General features: G+C 43.8%; 2 protein-coding genes across 2 annotated transcripts in view; one reads left to right on the plus strand and one right to left on the minus strand.

Annotated features, from left to right (window-relative positions):
* The window catches only part of LOC137522100 (glutamate receptor ionotropic, NMDA 2B), a 1,475,416-nt gene that overhangs the window by 133,024 nt on the left and 1,320,930 nt on the right, over nucleotides 1-21,462 (plus strand). The window contains exon 2 of the mRNA XM_068242127.1: nucleotides 4,907-5,505. Coding sequence (XP_068098228.1) covers nucleotides 4,907-5,505 — 599 coding nt within the window. The remainder of the gene's footprint in view (nucleotides 1-4,906; nucleotides 5,506-21,462) is intronic.
* Nucleotides 17,590-21,462, minus strand: part of LOC137521249 (ERV-BabFcenv provirus ancestral Env polyprotein-like) — a 356,923-nt gene continuing 353,050 nt past the window's right edge. Inside the window, exon 3 of the mRNA XM_068240239.1 lies at nucleotides 17,590-20,962. Within this exon, the coding sequence (XP_068096340.1) occupies nucleotides 18,356-20,401 (2,046 nt within the window). The 5' untranslated portion in view covers nucleotides 20,402-20,962 and the 3' untranslated portion in view covers nucleotides 17,590-18,355. The remainder of the gene's footprint in view (nucleotides 20,963-21,462) is intronic.

Genomic DNA, 21,462 nt, shown 5'->3' on the forward strand with positions numbered 1-21,462 from the left:
ATACAGTGTGCTGTCACACAGATACAGGGCAAAGGTATGCACAGTGGTAATACAGTGTGCCGGGCCTTGGCACGCTAGTACAGCAAAGGCCAGCTGCGACAGAGAGGGTTGTATCTATGCAGTGTCAGTGTCGCACACACACAAAAAAAACATATCAGGAAAATATTAGGTCTCAAAAGAGCTTTTTTGAAACATATGTAGTGGTAATACTGTGTGCTGGCTGGGCCTGGCACAGCTGCGACAGACAGGGTTGTATCTATGCAGTGTCAGTGTCACACACACACACACACACACACACACACACACACACACACACACACACACACACACACACACACACACACACACACACACACAAAACATCAGAAGAATATTAACCCTCAAAAGAGCTGTTTTGGGGTGTTTTCAGCAACAAATTTCAGCGAGGAGCAAGCTAACAGCCTAACTAACACTTTCCCTCTCTCTCCAACAACCCCTCCCTTCCTCTCACTAAAAGCAGCATCAGCAGACTGAGAACATGGCCGACACTGCAGCGTTTTTATGGGGGGGGAGGGGGGGGCGGGGGTCCAGGAGGGAGTGCAGCCTGATTGGCTGCCATGTGTCTGCTGACTGTGATGTAGAGGGTCAAAGTTTAGCCCAATGACGCGGTATAGGGGGCAGGTCGAACGTGCCATGTGTTCGCTACCCTCCGCAGGCACCGGTAGCTGATATCCACAAGGACTACCCGCCAGTCGGACAGTTTGGGTCATCGCGAGTGCCTTCATTCTCCTTTCGGAAGGGGGTCATCCCTCTTTCACCAATTTAGGTCATTTGAGGTATGCTTTTTATCAAGAGTACGACCATTACCAGCTCCGTCTGGTCACCCGAGTGGAGTCGGGGTTTTAAATCTCCACTTGTTTCTTGTGGCCGGATGCTCTTCTGCAACCCACCTTTGTGAGTATAATCCATCCGCATATTTTATATACTTCTGGTACAGTGACATACTGCACCATTTGGGCTCTTGTTGTCTCTGTGTTTTCTTTTTGCAGGTTGCAATTTTTATTATTCCTAATTTGTGTCCATCTCTTCTGGTTGGTTCGGTTACCATCTGTAATTATGACCCTGCGTTTGCGAGTAGCTTTTTCTATCTGCTGCAGTAATTGCACTTCTTCCATTTCATTTATGTGTGGAGGTTTATAACAAACCCCAATAAGCAATTGGCAACTCTTATTTCCTTCATGGACACGTATCCATACAGATTCCACGCGGTCATGGTCCTCAGCCATGTCATCCATCAAAACTGGAGATAAGGAAGTCTTAAACATACAGACCCACCTTCTTTTTTAATTAATCTATCTTTTCTAAAAACACATTTTTCTGTTATCCCTGCAATATCATAGTAATTCTTCTCTCTCATCAGCAACTCCAGTTCACCAATCTTATTTGAAAGGCTTCTAGCATTGGTTAGCGTGCATTTTATATTATTATCACCACACTTTACTTTTTTTGGAGCACATGTTATAAACTAATGCCTTATACTATTGTACTCATCTTTTTCTCATATCAATAAAAAGTTGAATCTAAAAATGACCTTCTAACACTCAACTCTAGACAATATAGGCCCCTCATACCTGAAGAATTTGTTGCAACTGCATCACACCTCCCACAACCTCAGATCATCAGGATGTAATAAGTTTGGTATCCTCAGAGACCACCTGCATACCAGCCAGAGCCTTCTGGCATGCTGCCCCTACCTTTTGTAACACATTGCCGCACCCAATCAAGATAGTTTCAACCCTTTAGACATTCAAACTGAAAAGCCACTTGTTTGGTTTGACACTTATGAAAACATTACTTTGTAATGTAATCCATCTACTGGCTATGTACTGATTTGAGACATATCTATGTGCTTGGAGTCCATTGGTAGGAAAGCACTTTCCAAATATTGTTGTTATTGTTGTTGTTTATTGCATTTGCAAAGTGGTATATTGAACTTTGAGAACTCCATAGGCCTCAATTCAGTAAGCTTTATCGAACATTTGATAATTTACCTCATGAGTAAAATCTAATTTTGAATTCACTAAGGTGTTATAGAAGTTTTATCTATAAAATGTTCAATAAAACTATAACACCTTAGTGAATTAAAAATTAGATTTTACTCATGAGGTAAATTATCAAATGTTTTATAAAGTGTTTGATAAAGCTTAGCGAATTGAGGCCATTAACCTCCCTGGCAGTAAGCCCGAGCTGAGCTCGGGCTAAGCCGCCGCAGAGGGTTTCTCAGGCCCTGGTGGGCCGATGTGCACAATTTTCCGGCGCCAATTCGCCGCTACCCACCGTGCGGCCCCCAGACCCCTTGAATTGATTTATGGAAAAGGACTTAAATTCAAAAAACGAGGAGCTGCAGTGCAATTTTATCAAAACTTTGTAGAAAAACTTTATTAGTATGAAATAGCAGAAAAAATCATTAAAAAGGTTTCTTCAATTCCACATAATTGGTCTTCATATAATCAGTTGTGTATCAAAAAACATGAATAATTGAAGCTGATTGGTAAGTATTATATTCTGGCTTGATTTGACTGTAACTTTGAATGGAAGTTGTATTTTAAAAGGCAACGACACATGTTCGTTTCGGGCTCTTTATACAATATATATGCCCTTCATCAGGCCGCAATACAAATTTCTAAGAAACAAACAATAAAAGAAAAATAAATTAAAATCAAGATTTCAAACAATCAGCTCAAAAAGAGCAGAGAGAAGGAAGAGAAGCCCCACCATAGTGGTTTATGGCATGTATTACACCTGGTTCAAGCCAATGTTATGAACCAACATACCAAAAATTGAAGAAAATTAGAGTATAGACACCAAACCTTAAAGTGAATACAATAAAAGACTTTCCACCAAAAGATCAAGAGAAGACACTAATTCTCCATAGAAAAATAGACAAACATCCAGAGGGGCTTGCATCATGGACTAGTAAATATCAGCCCATGCATCACTGCATATGCCCAGAAATAACTAGAACCTTAGGCGATTTAAGTGAAAGAAAAAGAAAAAAGACACTAAAATGTTAAGATGTTAAATATCTAATGATACAATTTAGTGAGATGCATATCATTTTGTACATAATGCAGAGTACACGAGCACAAACCTGTATGGCACAATCAATCAGCACAAAGGCCAGAAAATACATGCAATGGCACAGGCATCCGGGCCTACCAGATGCACAAGGTAATCTGTGGAAATACATAATATATATATATATATATATATATATATATATATATATATATATATATATATATATATACTAGTTACAAAGCAATAGTACCCCATCTCTCTATATAGGTATAGAATTGGAACATTATGGTATATATAGATGTAGTGGTATGCGTATTTACTTTGGCCTATTTGGACTCATGTTGTAGTTTGTATAGAGCTGCGCATTGGGCACTGCATGCTGGGGTACTATTGCTTTGTAACTAGTATATATATATATATATATATATATATATATTTTTTTTATGTATTTCCACAGATTACCTTGTGCATCTGGTAGGCCTGGATGCCTGTGCCATTGCATGTATTTTCTGGCCTTTGTGCTGATTGATTGTGCCATACAGGTTTGTGCTCGTGTACTCTGCATTATATACAAAATGATATGCATCTCACTAAATTGTATCATTAGATATTTAACATCTTAACATTTTAGTGTCTTCTTCTTTTTCTTTCACTTAAATCTCCTAAGGTTCTAGTTATTTCTGGGCATATGCAGTGATGCATGGACTGATATTTACTAGTCCATGATGCAAGCCCCTCTGGATGTTGGTCTATTTTTCTATGGAGAATTAGTGTCTTCTCTTGATCGTTTGGTGGAAAGTCTTTTATTGTATTCACTTTAAGGTTTTGTGTCTATACTCTAATTTTCTTCAATTTTTGGTATGTTGGTTCATAACATTGGCTTGAACCAGGTGTAATACATACCATAAACCACTATGGTGGGGCTTCTCTTCCTTCTCTCTGCTCTTTTTGAGCTGATTGTTTGAAATCTTGATTTTAATTTATTTTTCTTTTATTGTTTGTTTCTTAGAAATTTGTATTGCGGCCTGATGAAGGGCATATATATTGTATAAAGAGCCCGAAACGAACATGTGTCGTTGCCTTTTAAAATACAACTTCCATTCAAAGTTACAGTCAAATCAAGCCAGAATATAATACTTACCAATCAGCTTCAATTATTCATGTTCTTTGATACACAACTGATTATATGAAGACCAATTATGTGGAATTGAAGAAACCTTTTTAATGATTTTTTCTGCTATTTCATACTAATAAAGTTTTTCTACAAAGTTTTGATAAAATTGCACTGCAGCTCCTCGTTTTTTGAATTTAAGTCCTTTTCCATAAATCAATTGAAGTCTTGTGGGCAGGGTGGATTGCCTCTAAAAGGACTTTGTGTTTTTGATTCTTCACCTTATAAAGGATGGTACCCCATTATACGTATATAGTTGCTTAAACCCCCAGACCCCTTGCGCAGCCTGGCCAATCACCGGATCACGGGATCAGGACTCCCTCCGACGCCATGACGGGGATGACGTAATCTCGATCGTCGCCATGGCAATGGGGAAGCCAAACAGGAAATCCTGTTCTGAAGTGCTGCGCCGTTGTACTAGCGATTTTATTGTAATGCCAGGGGAGTTAATATTGTCAGAGTATTGTCAGAGTTTTTCTCTGCCCACCTCCTTATTTTTATAGAGAAGATTAGGCACATTAAATCTGGAGACAGTGACATCAACAACATTCTAAAAGAAAATTGATTAGATTGAAGGCACCTAAAACCAATTCTGCATTAATCCCACTGTTTGCTCTTTTCTGATATACAGAATTAATTTATTTCTTCCACTCTTTTTTTGTTTGTTCATTACAGGAGGAATCATCCATGTTCTTTCAGTTTGGGCCCTCCATCCAGCAACAGGCTTCTGTTATGCTAAACATCATGGAAGAGTACGACTGGTATATTTTCTCAATCGTCACCACATACTTTCCAGGATATCAAGACTTTGAGAATAAGGTGCGGAGCACCATTGAAAATAGTTTTGTAGGTTGGGAATTAGAAGACGTTATTCATTTAGACATGTCTCTTGATGACAATGACTCAAAGATCCAAAACCAACTTAAGAAGCTACAAAGTCCTGTCATTTTGCTGTACTGCACAAAAGAAGAGGCTGCCTACATATTTGAAGTGGCTCATTCAGTAGGATTGACAGGCTACGGCTACACATGGATAGTACCTAGTCTTGTGGCTGGAGACACCGACACTGTGCCATCTGAATTCCCTACAGGGCTTATCTCTGTGTCTTATGATGAGTGGGACTATGACTTACCTGCTCGAGTCAGAGATGGAATAGCTATAATCACTACTGCAGCCTCGACAATGTTGTCAGAGCACAAATCCATTCCACAATCTAAGAGCAGCTGTTACAACATCCAAGAGAGTAGGCATGATGATGCCCACATGTTAAATAGGTAGGATGCTTTTTGAATATTATTTCTGTTATATAGTTTGTTAAATTATAAGATCATATGCACTAATTGTTTACTTTATTCTGCAGCAGAGAAGGCAACACTGAACATAGGTTTATGACTAATTTCTAAAAACTAAAATACATTCTTTAAAAGTACCCCTGTAACTTTTTTTTTCTTTCTTTTTTTTTATTTTTTTTTACATAGGATGCTCCAGAGGCTTCCCAGATCCACCGTGACCCCCTCTACTTCTGGCTGGGACCCACTTCATCATTGTGGCCAAACTCTCCTCCTCTGTGTACCAGTATGTCTGCACTATCCTTGCGCCAGTGGGTTTGCACCTGTGCAGTAGCATGAAGCTGCTTGTGCATGGAGAAAAAGGCCATGCACAAGCGGTTTGGTGTTTCCGCGCAGGCATGGAAAATACTTTGCCTACTCATACATGGAGGGGAAATTGACTGTGAGCAAATTTCTTCATTAAGGTCAAATTGTTTAGAGGGTCCCAGTGCAGGAGGGGCCTTTGAAGTTCAGGGAAGCCACTGGACCATCCAAAAGCTTCCCCCTACTGAGTAAGTATCTAACGTTTAAAAAAAAAAAGTCACTGATGTCCTTAACCAGTTCACCCCCAAGGGTTTTTATCCTAACGGACCAGAGCAATTTTCAGTTGTCAGCGCTCCTCCCTTTTATTCCCTAATAACTTTATTACTACTTATCACAAGAAAATGATCTATACCTCGTTTTTTTCACCACCAATTAGGCTTTCTGTGGATAGTACATTTTGCTAAGAATTTTTTTATTCTAAATGCATTTTAATGAGAAAAACAGAAAAAAAAGAAAAAAAAACATTATTTCTCAGTGTTCAGCCTTTATAGTTTTAAAATTAAACATTCTCCTGTGGATAAAACAAACACGTTTTATTTGCCCAGTGGTCCCGATAATTAAACCGTTTAGATTATGTCCCTACCACAATGTATGGCGACAGTATATTATTTTGAAATATAAGTGGTTATTTTTCTGTTTGTTCTGGCCATAATTACAAGCCCCTGTGTAATAAATTAAAATTAATTTTCCCCATAAAATATAGAATAAAAAAAGCTGAGTCCCTAAGGCAACTATTTATTTATTTTTTTAAGCTGATTTTTTTTTTTTACAAGTGTTTTTTTTTGGGGGGGAGGGTTGGAAGTGTAATTTTATTAATGATGTGTATATACTTGAAAATGTATGTATTTTGTAGGTGTAATATACTTCTTGGCCACAAGATGGCGCTAGTGAACACTCATAGGACGTGTTCACTTTTTTTTTTTTTTTTTTTTACACTTTATTAAACTGTTACATTTCCTGTTTATGTGAATGGACGTAGCCGCTGTTCGCGGTCACGTCCATTCACTCCAGGCACTGCGATTGGGTAGAGGACTGTTCAGTCCTCTTCCCCAATCACCCAGCACGGGATCCCGACGGTAATGGCGGCGGTAGCGGCGGACACACGGCGGTAGCAGCGGCGGGAATGCGCGACGTATTAAAACGTCATGTTGCTGTTAATAGCGGTAAGCATGACGTTTTAATACGTTACGATGGCGGTAAATGGTTAAAGTGGACCTGTCATTTACATTTACTTACATTCCAAGCATGCATGTATACATTAGTTTTGTATTTCAATATATACCGGTAACAATGTTTTGCCAGGGACCAGCACTGTTCTTTAGTTAAAACATTTTGCCTCTGAGGGTAATTGTGGAGAAATGACACCACGTTTATCATTTAAAGCTTGCATGCAGTGGGAAGGAAAAAATCAGATGCAAACACAGGTTAGCAAGTGCATTTGCTGGTAGTAGTAAACTCCACCCCTAACCACCAGCTATTACACTACTGGAATAGTGGTCTGCCCTTTTTTACTTTATCAAGTAAATGTGCAGCAGTTAGCAAATGCAGTGTTAAGCAATGCCACTTTCGCCAGATGCATCTACCCCTTCCTTAGTAAATACCCCCAACATATTTATAAAAAAACATTAAATATATACTTTATTTGAAATAAAATAAAAACAGAAACACAATAGTTATCAATAATAATAATAATAATAACAACATGATATTCTGATTTCCATCAGTGTGTTTTAATCTATATGGGCTTGATTCACAAAGCGGTGCTAACCCAGTTAGAGACTTTAGGCGTGATAACCATTGCACCACGCTGGTGAAAAGCCAGTTTAGGCGTGATAAGTTTAGATAAGTTTAGATTGCGTGCAAAGTCCCGAATGCAAAGCAGTGCCATTAAACTCTATGTGAAGTGCACCAGACTTTGCTAGCGCAAAACTTTTGATCAGCTGTGCACTGCGGTGCTAATCCAGTTGGTGCTATAGTTATCACGCCTAAACTTATCACACCTAAACTTATCACACCTAAACTGAGTTTAGGCGTGATAAAGGGCTTTTCACCAGCGTGCTAACTGTTAGCACCGCTTTGTGAATCAAGCCCTATGTGTTTCTTTATTTCTTCTTTTCAAATCAAATCAAAGTCAAATCAAATCAAAGATAGCTTTATTGGCATGACCAAGATTCATTACAGGTATTGCCAAAGCAAGGGAAAATAGGGGACATGGGAGGGGTGGGGTAGGGGGGACAATGGCTAAGCAGTCTGTGGACATTTTTTAGGTTTACAGTTCCGTTATGCTCCTCTCAGTCTGTGGCATGCTGTGACATAGGGCTTGATTCACAAAGCGGTGCAAACTGTTTAGCACGGGTGTGCTAAACAGTTAGCACGTGAAGTGCTTTTCGCAGACTTTTGCGCGCGCAAAGTGCCGCGATTCGCGCGATCGCAGACTTTTGCATGCGCAAAAGTCCGCGATTGCGCGAATCGCGGCACTTTGCGCGCGCAAAAGTCAGCGAAAAGCACTTCACGTGTTAACTGTTTAGCACACCCGTGCTAAACAGTTTGCACCACTTTGTGAATCAAGCCCATAGTGTGCATCGATTGTCACTGTGGATTCCTCTTCTCCTAGTAGGATATATGTTTTTCTCTCATCTTCTAGTGTGAAAAAGTCTGGGACTAGTTCCAACAATTGCTTAAAGCAAGTGTCCCTGGTTGCAGTATATTTGGGGCAGTGCAGCAGGAAGTGGCTTTCATCCTCAAGGGTTTTCTGCTCACAGTGTTGGCATAGTCTCTCCTCCCTGGGTTTGTACGTCTGTCTGTGTCTCCCAGACTCTATTTCGAGGTTGTGAGCACTCAATCTGTAGACACTCCGTATTTTCCTCTCATGAGAGTTTTGCAGCTTTTCCAGGTATGGGGCCATTTTGTATTCTCTTTGTAGAGACTGGTATATGGTATATACCATACTGGTATATGGTTAGCTTTTGTGACTGTTTTATTTCACTCCTCCATTTTTCCACATAGTCTTCTTTGCTCTTGGCTTTGGTGCAGTGGCGTTTCTACAATAGGTTGCAGACAGTGCATGAGGGGAAGAGCAGCGCTGGAAGGAGGGGTGACTGGGATAGCGTCGGGGAGGGGGGAAAGATCCCCCCCCTCACCTGGGCCCCCTCCTTCTGCCTCTCTTCCCCTCTAAATGACAGCGGGGGCAGCGGGCAACTCACAGTCAGAGCGGGCGGGCAGAGACTACTCACTATACTTCTGCGTTCCAGCAGCTGGAACGCTGGGTTGCCGTCACGTGCCTCTTCTGCGCCTCCAATGCTGTGACACGCATTGGAGGCGCAGAGGCACGTGACGGCGACGGAGCGCTCCAGCTGCTGGAATGCAGAAGTAAAGTGAGTAGTCTCTGCCCGCCCGCCCTGACTGTAAGTTGCCCGCTGCCCCCGCTGTCATTTGGAGGGGAAGAGAGGCAGAAGGAGGGGGCCCAGGTGAGGGAGGGGGGGGGATCTTTCCCCCCTCCCCGCCGCTGCCCCCACTGCCCCTCCTTCTAGCGCTGCTTCCCCCCTCCTGGAGCAGCTATACTGGGGGCAACTAAACTAGCTATACTGGGGGCATCTATACTGGGGGCAACTATACTAGCTATACTGGGGGCAACTATACTAGCTATACTGGGGGCAACTAAACTAGCTATACTGCGGGCAGCTATACTAGCTATACTGGGGGCAACTATACTAGCTATACTGGGGGCATCTATACTAGCTATACTGGGGCAACTATACTAGCTATACTGGGGGCATCTATACTAGCTATACTGGGGGCAACTAAACTAGCTATACTGGGGGCAACTAAACTAGCTATACGGGGGGGCAACTAAACTAGCTATACTGGGGGCAGCTATACTAGCTATACTGGGGGCAACTATACTAGCTATACTGGGGGCAACTAAACTAGCTATACTGGGGGCATCTATACTGGGGGCAACTATACTAGCTATACTGGGGCAGCTAAACTAGCTATACTGGGGGCATCTATACTGGGGGCAGCTATACTAGCTATACTGGGGGCATCTATACTAGCTATACTGGGGCAACTATACTAGCTATACTGGGGGCATCTATACTAGCTATACTGGGGCAACTATACTAGCTATACTGGGAGCATCTATACTAGCTATACTGGGGGCAACTAAACTAGCTATACTGGGGGCAACTAAACTAGCTATACTGGGGGCATCTATACTAGCTGTACTGGGGGCAACTAACTAGCTATACTGGGGGCAACTAAACTAGCTATACTGGGGGCATCTATACTAGCCGTACTGGGGGCAGCTATACTAGCCATACTGGGGGCAGCTAAACTATCTATACTGGGGGCATCTATACTAGCTATACTGGGGGCAGCTATACTAGCTATACTGGGGGCAACTATACTAGCTATACTGGGGGCAACTAAACTAGCTATACTGGGGGCATCTATACTGGGGGCAGCTATACTAGCTATACTGGGGGCAGCTATACTAGCTATACTGGGGGCAACTATACTGGGGGCATCTATACTAGCTATACTGGGGCAACTATACTAGCTATACTGGGGGCATCTATATTAGCTATACTGGGGGCAACTAAACTAGCTATACTGTGGGCAACTAAACTAGCTATACTGGGGGCATCTATACTAGCTATACTGGTGGCAACTATACTGCGGGCAACTATACTAGCTATACTGGGGCAACTATACTAGCTATACTGGGGCAGCTCTGGGGGGCAACTATACTATCTATACTGGGGGCAGCTATACTGGGGCAACTATACTAGCTATACTGGGGGCAGCTCTACTGGGGGCAACTATACTAGCTATACTGGGGGCAACTATACTGGGGCAGCTCTGGGGGCAACTATACTATCTATACCGGGGGCAGCTATACTGGGGCAACTATACTAGCTATACTGGGGGCAACTATACTAGCTATACTGGGGCAACTATACTGTGGGGAACTAAACTAGCTATACTGGGGGCAAATAAACTAGCTATACTGGAGGCAACTAAACTAGCTATACTGGGGGCAACTATACTATCTATACTGGGGCAGCTCTGGGGGCAACTATACTAGCTATACTGGGGGCAACTATACTAGCTATACTGGGGGCAACTATACTAGCTTCACTGGGGCAGCTATACTGGGGGCAACTGTACTAGCTATACTGGGGGCAACTATACTAGCTATACTGGAGGCAACTATACTAGCTAATACTTTAAATTACAGTTAGCTCCGCCCTCATCCGGTCATGACCACGCCCATTTTTTTTTTGCCGGTTGTGGCCACGCCCATTTTTTAAGGGGGGGGGGTGTCTTTTAATACCCAGCACCAGGTGCCAAATGCCCTAGGTACGCCACTGCTGTGGTGTGTTTTATCTGGACTTTTGTTATGACCTGTGGGTCGGGGGTTGAAGGGAGTATAGAGCTGACCACGACTTTCAGTGCACACGGCTTTCTTGGTCTTCATTGTGCAGCATGGCTTTGTAGGGGGGTGAGTCAGGGCTGCTGCTCTGTAGGTGGGCCCAGAAGGACAACACTCTCTTCTGTATCTCAAGCAGTAATGGGAATCTCCCCAGCTCAGCTCGGCAGGCATTGTTTGAGGTACTCCGGTGGACATGGAGAAGGTGTTTGCAGAACTCAAGGTGGAATATTTCTGTTGGGCTGGATTCCCATTTTGATTGGTCTGGGTAGGTGGTGGGGCCCCATACTTCACGTACATACAGTAGGATTGGGGTGATGACACTGTCAAATACTTTCAGCCAGACCTTTACTGGTGGTTTGAGGTGGTACAGTTCTTTCCTGATGGCATAGAACGTTCGGCAGGCTTTGGCTTTAAGGGCCTCCATGGCTGACTTAAGGCTTCCTGATTGGTTGATTTCCAGACCAAGGTAGGTATATTTATCAGTTCTGCTGATTTCACAGTTATTGAGTATAAAGGATGGGCTCTGGGCTGACCTGTGTTTCCTCTGGAACACCATGGTTTTGGTTTTCTTTAGATTAATGGGGAGTGCCCATGTTGTGCTAAATTTCTCCAGGATTTCTAGGCTGTCTTGTAGACCTTCTTTAGTTGGTGATAGCAGTAAGAGGTCATCTGCGTACAGTAAGAATGTCACTGTTGTGTCATGCAGGGTGAGTCCTGGTGCTGGTGAAGCCTCTAGGGCTGAGGCTAATTTATTGATAAATATGTTGAAAAGTGTTGGACTCAGGCTGCAACCCTGTCTTACCCCCCGACCCTGGAGGAAAAAAGGTGTTCTTTTCCCTTTTACTTTCACACTGCACTTGTTCCCAGTGTATGAGCTCTTTATGACATCATATGTTTTCCCTCCTACTCCGCTCTCTAGGAGTCTCAGGAACAAACCTGGATGCCCGTCTTTCCTTTCCTGTACTTTTTTACTCCTTGTCATTACAACGGAGCCATTTTTAGGCATAGACAAACCAGCAGCTGCCTGCAGAGACACTTGCAGGAGGGAGCACCACAGGGCTGTTCTTAGTACACTGTGCTTTAGAGGATTATACGCTTAACTACTAGTTAAATTGAGGCGGATATAAATGGTATTTCTGACACATAAATTGGCACTGCTTGTTAAGATAACATTGATATGAAAGGTGCTATTATTGTGCTAATCAAGCAGTTTCGTGTATATTGATTTTTACATTTCTGACCTATAAACATTAAATAAAACATAAACATTATAATGCCTTTCGGGGCCGTTCACATTACAAACGCGGACGGCCACGCATGCGGAACGCAACGCATGCGAACGCACGCCATCCGCGTTTGTATGCGTTGCGTGGCTGATCCCATCACTGAAAAGTGAATGGAACAGCCGCGCGTTTTTGCAAAATCTGCGTGTAGCATGCGTTCCCGGACCGCACAGGTCCAGAACGCATGCAGTGTGAACATCAGACAGTGCACTCTATGCACTGTCTAAAGTTGTGCGTGTCAGCCTCCTGCACGCATTTCCAAAACGTGGCTGGAAATGCGTGCAGTCTGAACGGGCCTTTCGAAAGTAACTACATACCCCTCATAACAATTATAGGAATGGTTTGTATGTGGAATCAGTGAGTTTAGGTAGGTTAAGTATATCTGGCCTGGTAATCATTTTTGTATCTTTTGTAGACTTATTTTGAGACATAACATCATTTCTATATATAATTTATCAATGTGTTAATGGTACCAACAACACTAATTATTTTTGATTGGGAGTGGGGGGGGGGATATGAAACAAAAGAAACCACACCTGGACCACCAAATTAGCCAGAAACAACCTTGTGGGGATGTGCTCCTTCTCTGTAAACTTTGGCAACATAAATTTAGAAAGGAGGGAGTAATGAGATTTGCAGCATGCCCTCCTAGTGTGGGTTGGTTTAGCTTAGGCCATGACCACCTGGGTTTTGCTTTGTAAATGTACTGGTTTCTGGTGGACTCACTCTAATTTACACTAATAGATGACCCTTACTGTGTCTTGATCCACAAACATAGCCTCCAATGCACATTTTTGAGCTGAAACACCTATTGTGGTTGATTCACTAGGATTTATATTGCACTGATTGCACATGTAAAGGATAGCAGATGTTACACAAATTGCATAATTTGTGTTACATAAATAGCAAGATAAATAAATAATAATGCAGACAGAGTATACGTTACCCATATTATATGCGTTAAGTCAGCTAATGTACCATGTAATATTAGCAATGTATACAGAGGCGTATCTGGGTTATACGGTGCCCATGGCAAACACTAAAATTGTGCCCCCCCCCCGCACGCATGCACAATAACAGCTGGTTGCAGGGTGGTGGCTGAGTTCTAGCTGAGGACAGGGTGCAAGGTGCTGCTTTCTGGGGCAGAGAGTGCAGCTGGCTGGGGGAGGGCGCTGCTGGTTGGGGCAATAGGTGCTGCTGGCTGGGGCAGACGGTGCTGCTGGCTGGGGCAGAGGGAGCTGCTGGTTGGGGCAGAGGGTGCTGCTGGCTGGGGCAGAGGGTGCTGCTGGCTGGGGCAGAGGGTGCTGCTTGCTGTGGCAAAGGGTGCTGCTGGCTGGGGCAAAGGGTGCTGCTGGCTGGGTCAAAGGGTGCTGCTGGCTGGGGCAGAGGGTGTTGCTGGCTGGGGCAGAGGGTGTTGCTGGCTGGGGCAAAGGGTGCAGCTGGCTGGGGCAGAGGGTGCAGCTGGCTGGGGCAGAAAGTGCTACTGGCTGGGGCAGGGGGTGCTGCTTACCGAGGCAGAGGGTTCTGTTGGCTATGGCAGGGGGTGCTGCTTGATGGGGCAGAGGGTGCTCCTGGTGGGCTTAGGGTGCTGCTGTGTCACCTGACCGCCTGCAGCTACAGCCACCCACTATTTCCTGGGTGCCGGTCCAGTGGCACAGACAATTTTGCTGGCGGCTACTACAGAGGGGGTGATTAATTGCTTACTGGGGATTTACCCCCCCGGTGAGTGACAAGGGGCGCCTATGGCAGGTGCCCTATGTGCATCCCTGTAAATACGCCTCTGAACGCCTATGTTGCCTGAGCGTAACTCATGCTAAAATGTACATGTGTACAGGCACTATACATGCAACCCCGTTGATCCTTTAAGAGGATCTGTACTCTCCGATTTGTACAATAAAAAACATACCAATCGAGTCACTGTGATCTCCTGGGTCCCTCTTTGCCGTTTCCGCCACTTCGCACCATGATCCTGGCTTTTAAATCACCAGTTTTAGGCAGTGTTTACAAACAAAAACCATGGCCGCTAACCAGGAGGTGATGGATGTGTGTATACATATATCTCTATCATGTTACAGTATACTACAAGTTTTTATTACATAGTGAATTATCTGCACTCCAGTCTGGGGTTAGTCACAGTTTCTCAGCATGGGACAGGCAGCTCCCTCCCCCCTCAGCCTCACAAACTGCATCACAGACAAGCTGAAACTGAGAGCAGGGACGCTGTCTGTGAGGAATACACAAAGCACATGGAGCCTGGAGGGGACGTGCATAATTTGTCTCCATTACAACAGAGGCAGCCCCTTCCTCCCTGGGTCGACAAAGTTTGACAGAGAGAAGAAGGCTGCAGTAATCCAGACCACATTAGAACAAGTATAGGAACTTATAGGATAGAAAAAAATAAGGCTGAAAATTGTTACAGAGTCTCTTTAAAGTACCATTTAAAATGTAAAATGCACGTTGTACACATTAATATAAGGTGTACATTTGTCCCAGAGTAAAAGGCATGCCTGGGTGGGCTTAAACCACCAACCTTGCAGTTAACAGCCAAACGCGCTAACCAATTGTGCCACGGAGACTGTGTACCACAAAGGCAGTGCATGCAGTTGCTGTTGAATGATTTTATGGGGATGTATGTGTGTCTTTTGGAGGAAGGAAGTAAGTCTGCTCCAAGAAGTTTCAGCATGTTGTGTTGGTGGTATAATGGTTAAGATAGCAGCCTACAGAGTGGTAGGCATGGGTTCAATTCCTGGGCCTGGCCAATGTATGTGAGTTGGCTTTTGACATCCTACAATTCCCTAAGCAAGCTCATTTTTCTCTTGGATATATCACAATGGTACGTGCTAGGCTGGCTTCAGCATGTAGCATCGTAGTGCGTTGTGTTGGTGGTATAATGGTTAGGACAGAAGCCTACAGAGCGATAGGCCTGGGTTCAATTCCTAGGCCTGGGTTCAATTCCTGGGCCTGGCCAATGTATGTGAGTTGGCTTTTGAAATCCTACAATTCCCTAAGCAAGCTAATTTTTCTCTTGGATATATCACAATGGTACATGCTAGGCTGACTTCAGCATGTAGTGTTGGTGGTGGTATAGTGGTGAAGAAAGCTACCTACCAAGCATTAGACCTGGGTTCAATTCCCGGCCAAGGTATATAAGCTGGCTTTTGAAATCCTACACTTCCCTGGAAGACGAGACCTTTCTCTCTCTGAGAGGAGGAGGGAGGAAGGGAGTCTATCGAGTAGACATTTTTCTTATTAGGCATAAAACAGTTTGCTTGATTCCGTAATATTCTGTGGAATTTCATATTCCACCTTAGCGCTATAGCAATTCCGTTCCGTCGCATCAGAACTGGAATCACCAAATTCCGGCAAAAATAGCGGAATTTATAATTCTGCAGAATCCAGCGACCATCCCTAATAGTGATCCCTTAAGAAAAGTTGCTCCATGTTAAACAGAGGCGTAGCTAGGGTTTTCAGCGCCCGGGGACAAAGACTATTAATTCGCCCCCTAAGGTGAAGGGTCGTGACCAAATGTGGGCGTGGTTATGGGTGCTCCACATTTGGTCACGCCCCTTCAAATGTACATGGGGGTTAGCAGGCTCACGCTCACCCACCCTCCCTTAGTATGTACCTTCCAGCATGTTCCAAGACAAATTCAGCAATCATGAGGCGCCCCCCCCCCCCCAAGACAAATTCCGCAATCATGAGCAAACATGAGGCCCCCAACATGACCAACTCAGCAATCATGAGGCCCCCAACAAGACAAATTTAGCAATCCTGAGGCCCCCAACAAGACAAATTCAGCAATCATGAGGCCCCTAACAAGACAAATTCAGCAATCATGAGGCCCCTAACAAGACAAATTCAGCGATCTTGAGGCCCCCAACAAATCATGAGGCCCCCAACAAGACAAATTCAGTAACCATGAGGCCCCCAACAAGACAAATTCAGCAGTCATGAGGCACATAAATAGACAGCATTTCACATAAATAGGCAGAATGCCCCCTTAATATGGTAGACACCTCTCACCTGGCAGCAGTTACCCAAAATACACTCAATCTGACAGCAGTGCTTCCCCAAAAATAGGTAGCCCCATGTCTATAGGTGTCCCCAGAATAGGTGGCCAGCAGTATAGATGTCCCCAGAACAGGTAGCCAGGGGTAGAGATGTCCACAGAACAGGTAGCCAGGGGTATATGTGCCCAGTATATGTAGGCAGGGGTATGTGTCCCCAGTATATGTAGCCAGAGGTATATGTGCCCAGTATATGTAGCCAGGGGTATATGTGCCCAGTATATATAGTCAGGGGTATATGTGCCCAGTATATATAGCCAGGGGTATATGTGCCCAGTATATGTAGCCAGGGGTATATGTGCCCAGTATATGTAGTCAGGGTTATATGTGCCCAGTATATGTAGCCAGGGGTATAATATGTGCCCAGTATATATAGTCAGGGGTATATGTGCCCAGTATATGTAGTCAGGGGTATATGTGCCCAGTATATGTAGCCAGGGGTATATATGCCCAGTATATGTAGCCAGGGGTATATGTGCCCAGTATATGTAGCCAGGGGTATATATGCCCAGTATATGTAGCCAGGGGTATATATACCCAGTATATGTAGTTAGGGGTATATGTGCCCAGTATATGTAGGCAGGGGTATATGTGCCCAGAGTAGGTAGCCAGGGGTATATGTGCCCAGAGTAGGTAGCCAGGGGTATATGCCCAGTATATGTAGTTAGGGGTATATGTGCCCAATATATGTAGGCAGGTGTATATGTGCCCAGAGTAGGTAGCCAGGGGTATATGTGCCCAGAGTAGGTAGCCAAGGGTATATGCCCAGTATATGTAGTTAGGGGTATATGTGCCCAATATATGTAGGCAGGGGTATATGTGCCCAGAGTAGGTAGCCAGGGGTATATGTGCCCAGAGTAGGTAGTGTGGAAGTCTTTTACTTACCAATACACCAAGATTTCAAAAATACATCAGGAGATGAAAAGAAAAACAAGATATGGCTTTATTAAAAAATGTCACATGTATACATGCGGGAAACCAAGTAAGCCTAGTAAAAGGATCAAGGCAGTTTAAGGTTTCTGCTTTACTTCCGCTGTGCATTCGTTCTTATACCCCAAAGTACGTAGTCATGATGTAATTTTACTTGTCCAATAATAATGAATGTCTCTGAGAGTTTTTCCTCTTTACTTAAGGAGGGAGGTGATTTCCCACAGCATTGCACCTGGTATAGTCTTCCAGCACACAATCTATTCAGCATCTTGCTCCCATGGATACTTCCAAGGTCTTAGCTTGAGGAACTCGAAACATCCTCCGATGGGAGGTTTGCAGTGCCAGGCGCAGCATATCTCTTAGACATTCCTGAAAGATTAAAAAAGACTCACACAGTACTAGTTCTTGACTAAAGCATGTCAGCAATAAAAGAATCTGAGTCTAACGTTAAAGGGTAACTCTATTCATCTGTGTTAAATTGGCCTAATTAAACATTAGTGTCACCTTATATCTATTAAGTGCATATATATGAAACTTGGATTAACATACCGCTCTGACATTAACATACCCCCCTGTTGCACATATATATGTATAAGGTGGCAAGGGGTTCAACTACATAGACTTGAAACACTTCTTAAATAATGGAAGCTAGCAGTTGCTTTCTTTGTAGCCTTGTAGCATTGCAAAATATATATATATGTATTTATTTGACGCCTAATGCTTCTAGTGTACTATCTTATCCGATATCAAACAATCTACACAACTGAGAAGTCAATTTTTGGGAATTTGTGCTTTCCCATAAAGCTGTCCTCCTCCTCACTGTCATTGTATTCCTCATGTTGGAATGAAAACATGGCTGCATCAGTTTTCTGCTTTATGAAACTGCCCAAGTATTTCCTGGCCAGGGGTATGACACAACAAGCAAAAAAACTGAACATGAGTATCACAATAAGTATCATGGTACCAACATTTTTTAGGAAACCCTTCCAGTCTCCAAACCAGTCATTGAACCATTTTGTAAAGGAATCTGATACACCAGAGTTTCTTTTTAACTCGTCTGATAGGTCAGTCAGTTTCCTCAAAGCTTCTGTCACCCGTCCATCAGGGCCAGTTTCACTGGGAATGTAGGTACAGCAGGCCCCGCCCAGTCCCAGAAATTTGCAAACTCCTCCTTTTTCAGCAAGCATCATGTCCAGACTCATTCTGTTCTGAAATGTCATTTTGGAGTTTGGGCCTAACTTATTAACTATGCCCTGCAGAGCATCACGTGTGAAATTCACAAATCTTTGCTGATTGTAATATATGTAGTTTATCCACTCCACGTTTTTGTTAATGGTGATCTGTGGAATCATAGACTCAAACCCTGCCCACACCGGGTTTCTGGCCTTAAATTCATCTGGAACCCCTCTGGGGACACCTATTGCATCCAAATAAACATGTGGGTCCAGGTTACCTTTAAGTTCTCTCTTAAAGATCTTGTGGGCTTCCTTTTCAAAATCTTGGTCACTTTCTCTAAACATATGTATGGGCATAATGAGTTTGGCCAGTGCACAGTGACCTTTCCACACTGGTGGCAATCTAGGACGTAATTTAAGATCACCGCACAACCAGTAGATATCACCAAGGGAGTGTGTCTGATGAAATAGTAGGAAAGGGTCTGCTTGTTTCATTACAGCACAGTAACCAGGGGGAAATTCACCCACATCTACTCCACCTGAATTCGTACTGTTATAACAGGTATAGTTTCCCTTGTACACAGTTGCTGAGTGGTCTATTTGATCAGGGGTACCTTCCTTCAATGGGTATCGGTCTATCCACATTTTACAGAGTGGATCTGTTGTGGCTGGGGTTTGACCCTTACTCCTATAGAGTGACAGAAAACATGTCTCACCCCCTTCTGGAAGGGGAAGTGGCACAGTGCCAAGGTGTGGCCTTGCTCCTGCACATACATAACAATCTGACATATTGTGTTGTTTGGCTGTGTACCTCATCCATTCAAGCCACATGTTAGTATCTGAATATCCTGTCTCCATGGCAATGGTCTCCTCAAACGTAGGGTTAGCCAGGGCCTGTACCCAAGGTTCCTGATCCTCATGCTCCATGACTCTAAACTCAGGGTTTTTGTACATGTCCCTGAGTGAAAACTTCCCCAGAGGCCCCCCTGTATACCCTGGGACATGCATGCCTATCACATACGTTCCTGCATCTCCAGGGCTTGGGTTTTCTATATTCAGGGTCAGGCGCTGGGAACTATCTATTTGTTTTCCGGGCATACAGGCTCCCCCAGCTGTTGTTAAGGTCATCCTTGAGCGAAGGGGCACCCCATTTCTGTCCACCCGAGTCATGGCAGGATCAGGTCTGTATCCCCAGTCAGTACCTGTGTTCCAGGCAGCTGCTTCCCAAGAACTACATTTATACCCCCAATGGTCATCAGTCACGCAAATGAAAAATTGTCCTTTTTCATAAAGGCTGCAGTGCCAATTACAACGTTGCACAACCTGGCAGTAGTCAAAGGTGTAAGTCGCCACTTGTATTTGTGAAGAATTATACCAGAACACTAAGCTCTGGTGTTCTCTTGTTACAGCAACCTGTCCTCTTCGCATCAGTCCTATATTTATGGCATCCCGTTTAACCCTTGGTCGGTTGTGGGTTACATTATCAGTTTGTGGAAAGGCTGGAGGAGGTGTTTGGAAATGTTCTAGGGCTTCTAACACTATCCACAATGTCCCAATGAAAAGCATAGCAATAATGACTCCCTTTCCACTTGGAGTGTTAAAGTATCCTGTATCCAAGATCCTCATATTTTTTTTTTTTTTTAAAGAAAAACAAGAACTCTGAGAATTAAACGGGCCCCCAACTCTCCCTAATCTAGCTCCTCAATCATCCTGTTTATGGCTTGTGCCCGCTTTGAATGAAGGAAAATCTCTAATATTCCCTCCACCCGCTGTGACGTTGTCTTGACTGGAGCTCAGGCAAATGTTCCTCACACTCCAGGGCCCAGGAGCCAACACCTCCCGTCACAGGATGCTGTCTATTCTGTCCCTGAACCGGGAATGGGTGCCCTTTTGCAGTGAGTTAAATGTATCCACAAACTTTTTTCGGCTATTCTGACCGCTGTGGGTGTGGCCAGCAACACCTGGTAAGGACCCTCCCACCGTGGGGTGTTCCAATGTTTTCTTTTAATAATTTTTACCCAGATCCAATCTCCTATATTTACGAGGAGATCCTCACTTACATCCGGCTCTTTTGGAGGGTTCCCTGGTACATGAGATCTTTGTTTACAGGTGCGTCTTAAGTAGTCTGCAAATTCCCACTCCTCAGGGGGATCCCAGATTACATCAAAAGCCGGGATTCTGTAGGACCTGCCAAACACAATTTCATATGGTGACAACTTGCCTTTCACTGTTACTGTTCTCATACTTAACAATACCAAGGGTAAACACCATATCCAACTCTTCCCTGTTTCCGCCATAGCTTTAGTAAGTTTGTTTTTAATTGTACCATTTGTTCTTTCCACAGCTCCTGCTGACTGTGGGTGATAACTACAATGGTGCCTAACGTTTATGCACAAAGTAACTGTCAACTGTTTAATGATATCATTCACAAAATGGCTATCATTGTCACTGATGATTTTTTCTGGTATGCCCCATCTCGGAATAATATCTCTTGTCAGCGCTTTTGCAACTGTGAGTGCATCAGCTTTTGCAGTGGGAAAGACTTCCACCCGCCCCGAGAATACATCTAGCACCACTAGAGCATATTTATTTCCCTCTGCAGGGGTGAGTTCAATGTTATCCAGTACAATGGTATGAAAGGGGTAATGTGGTGTAGGTGTTTTACCAATAGGTGGCTTTAATCCCTT

This window comes from Hyperolius riggenbachi, chromosome 6, assembly GCF_040937935.1.
Source record: "Hyperolius riggenbachi isolate aHypRig1 chromosome 6, aHypRig1.pri, whole genome shotgun sequence".
Lineage (NCBI taxonomy): Eukaryota > Metazoa > Chordata > Amphibia > Anura > Hyperoliidae > Hyperolius > Hyperolius riggenbachi.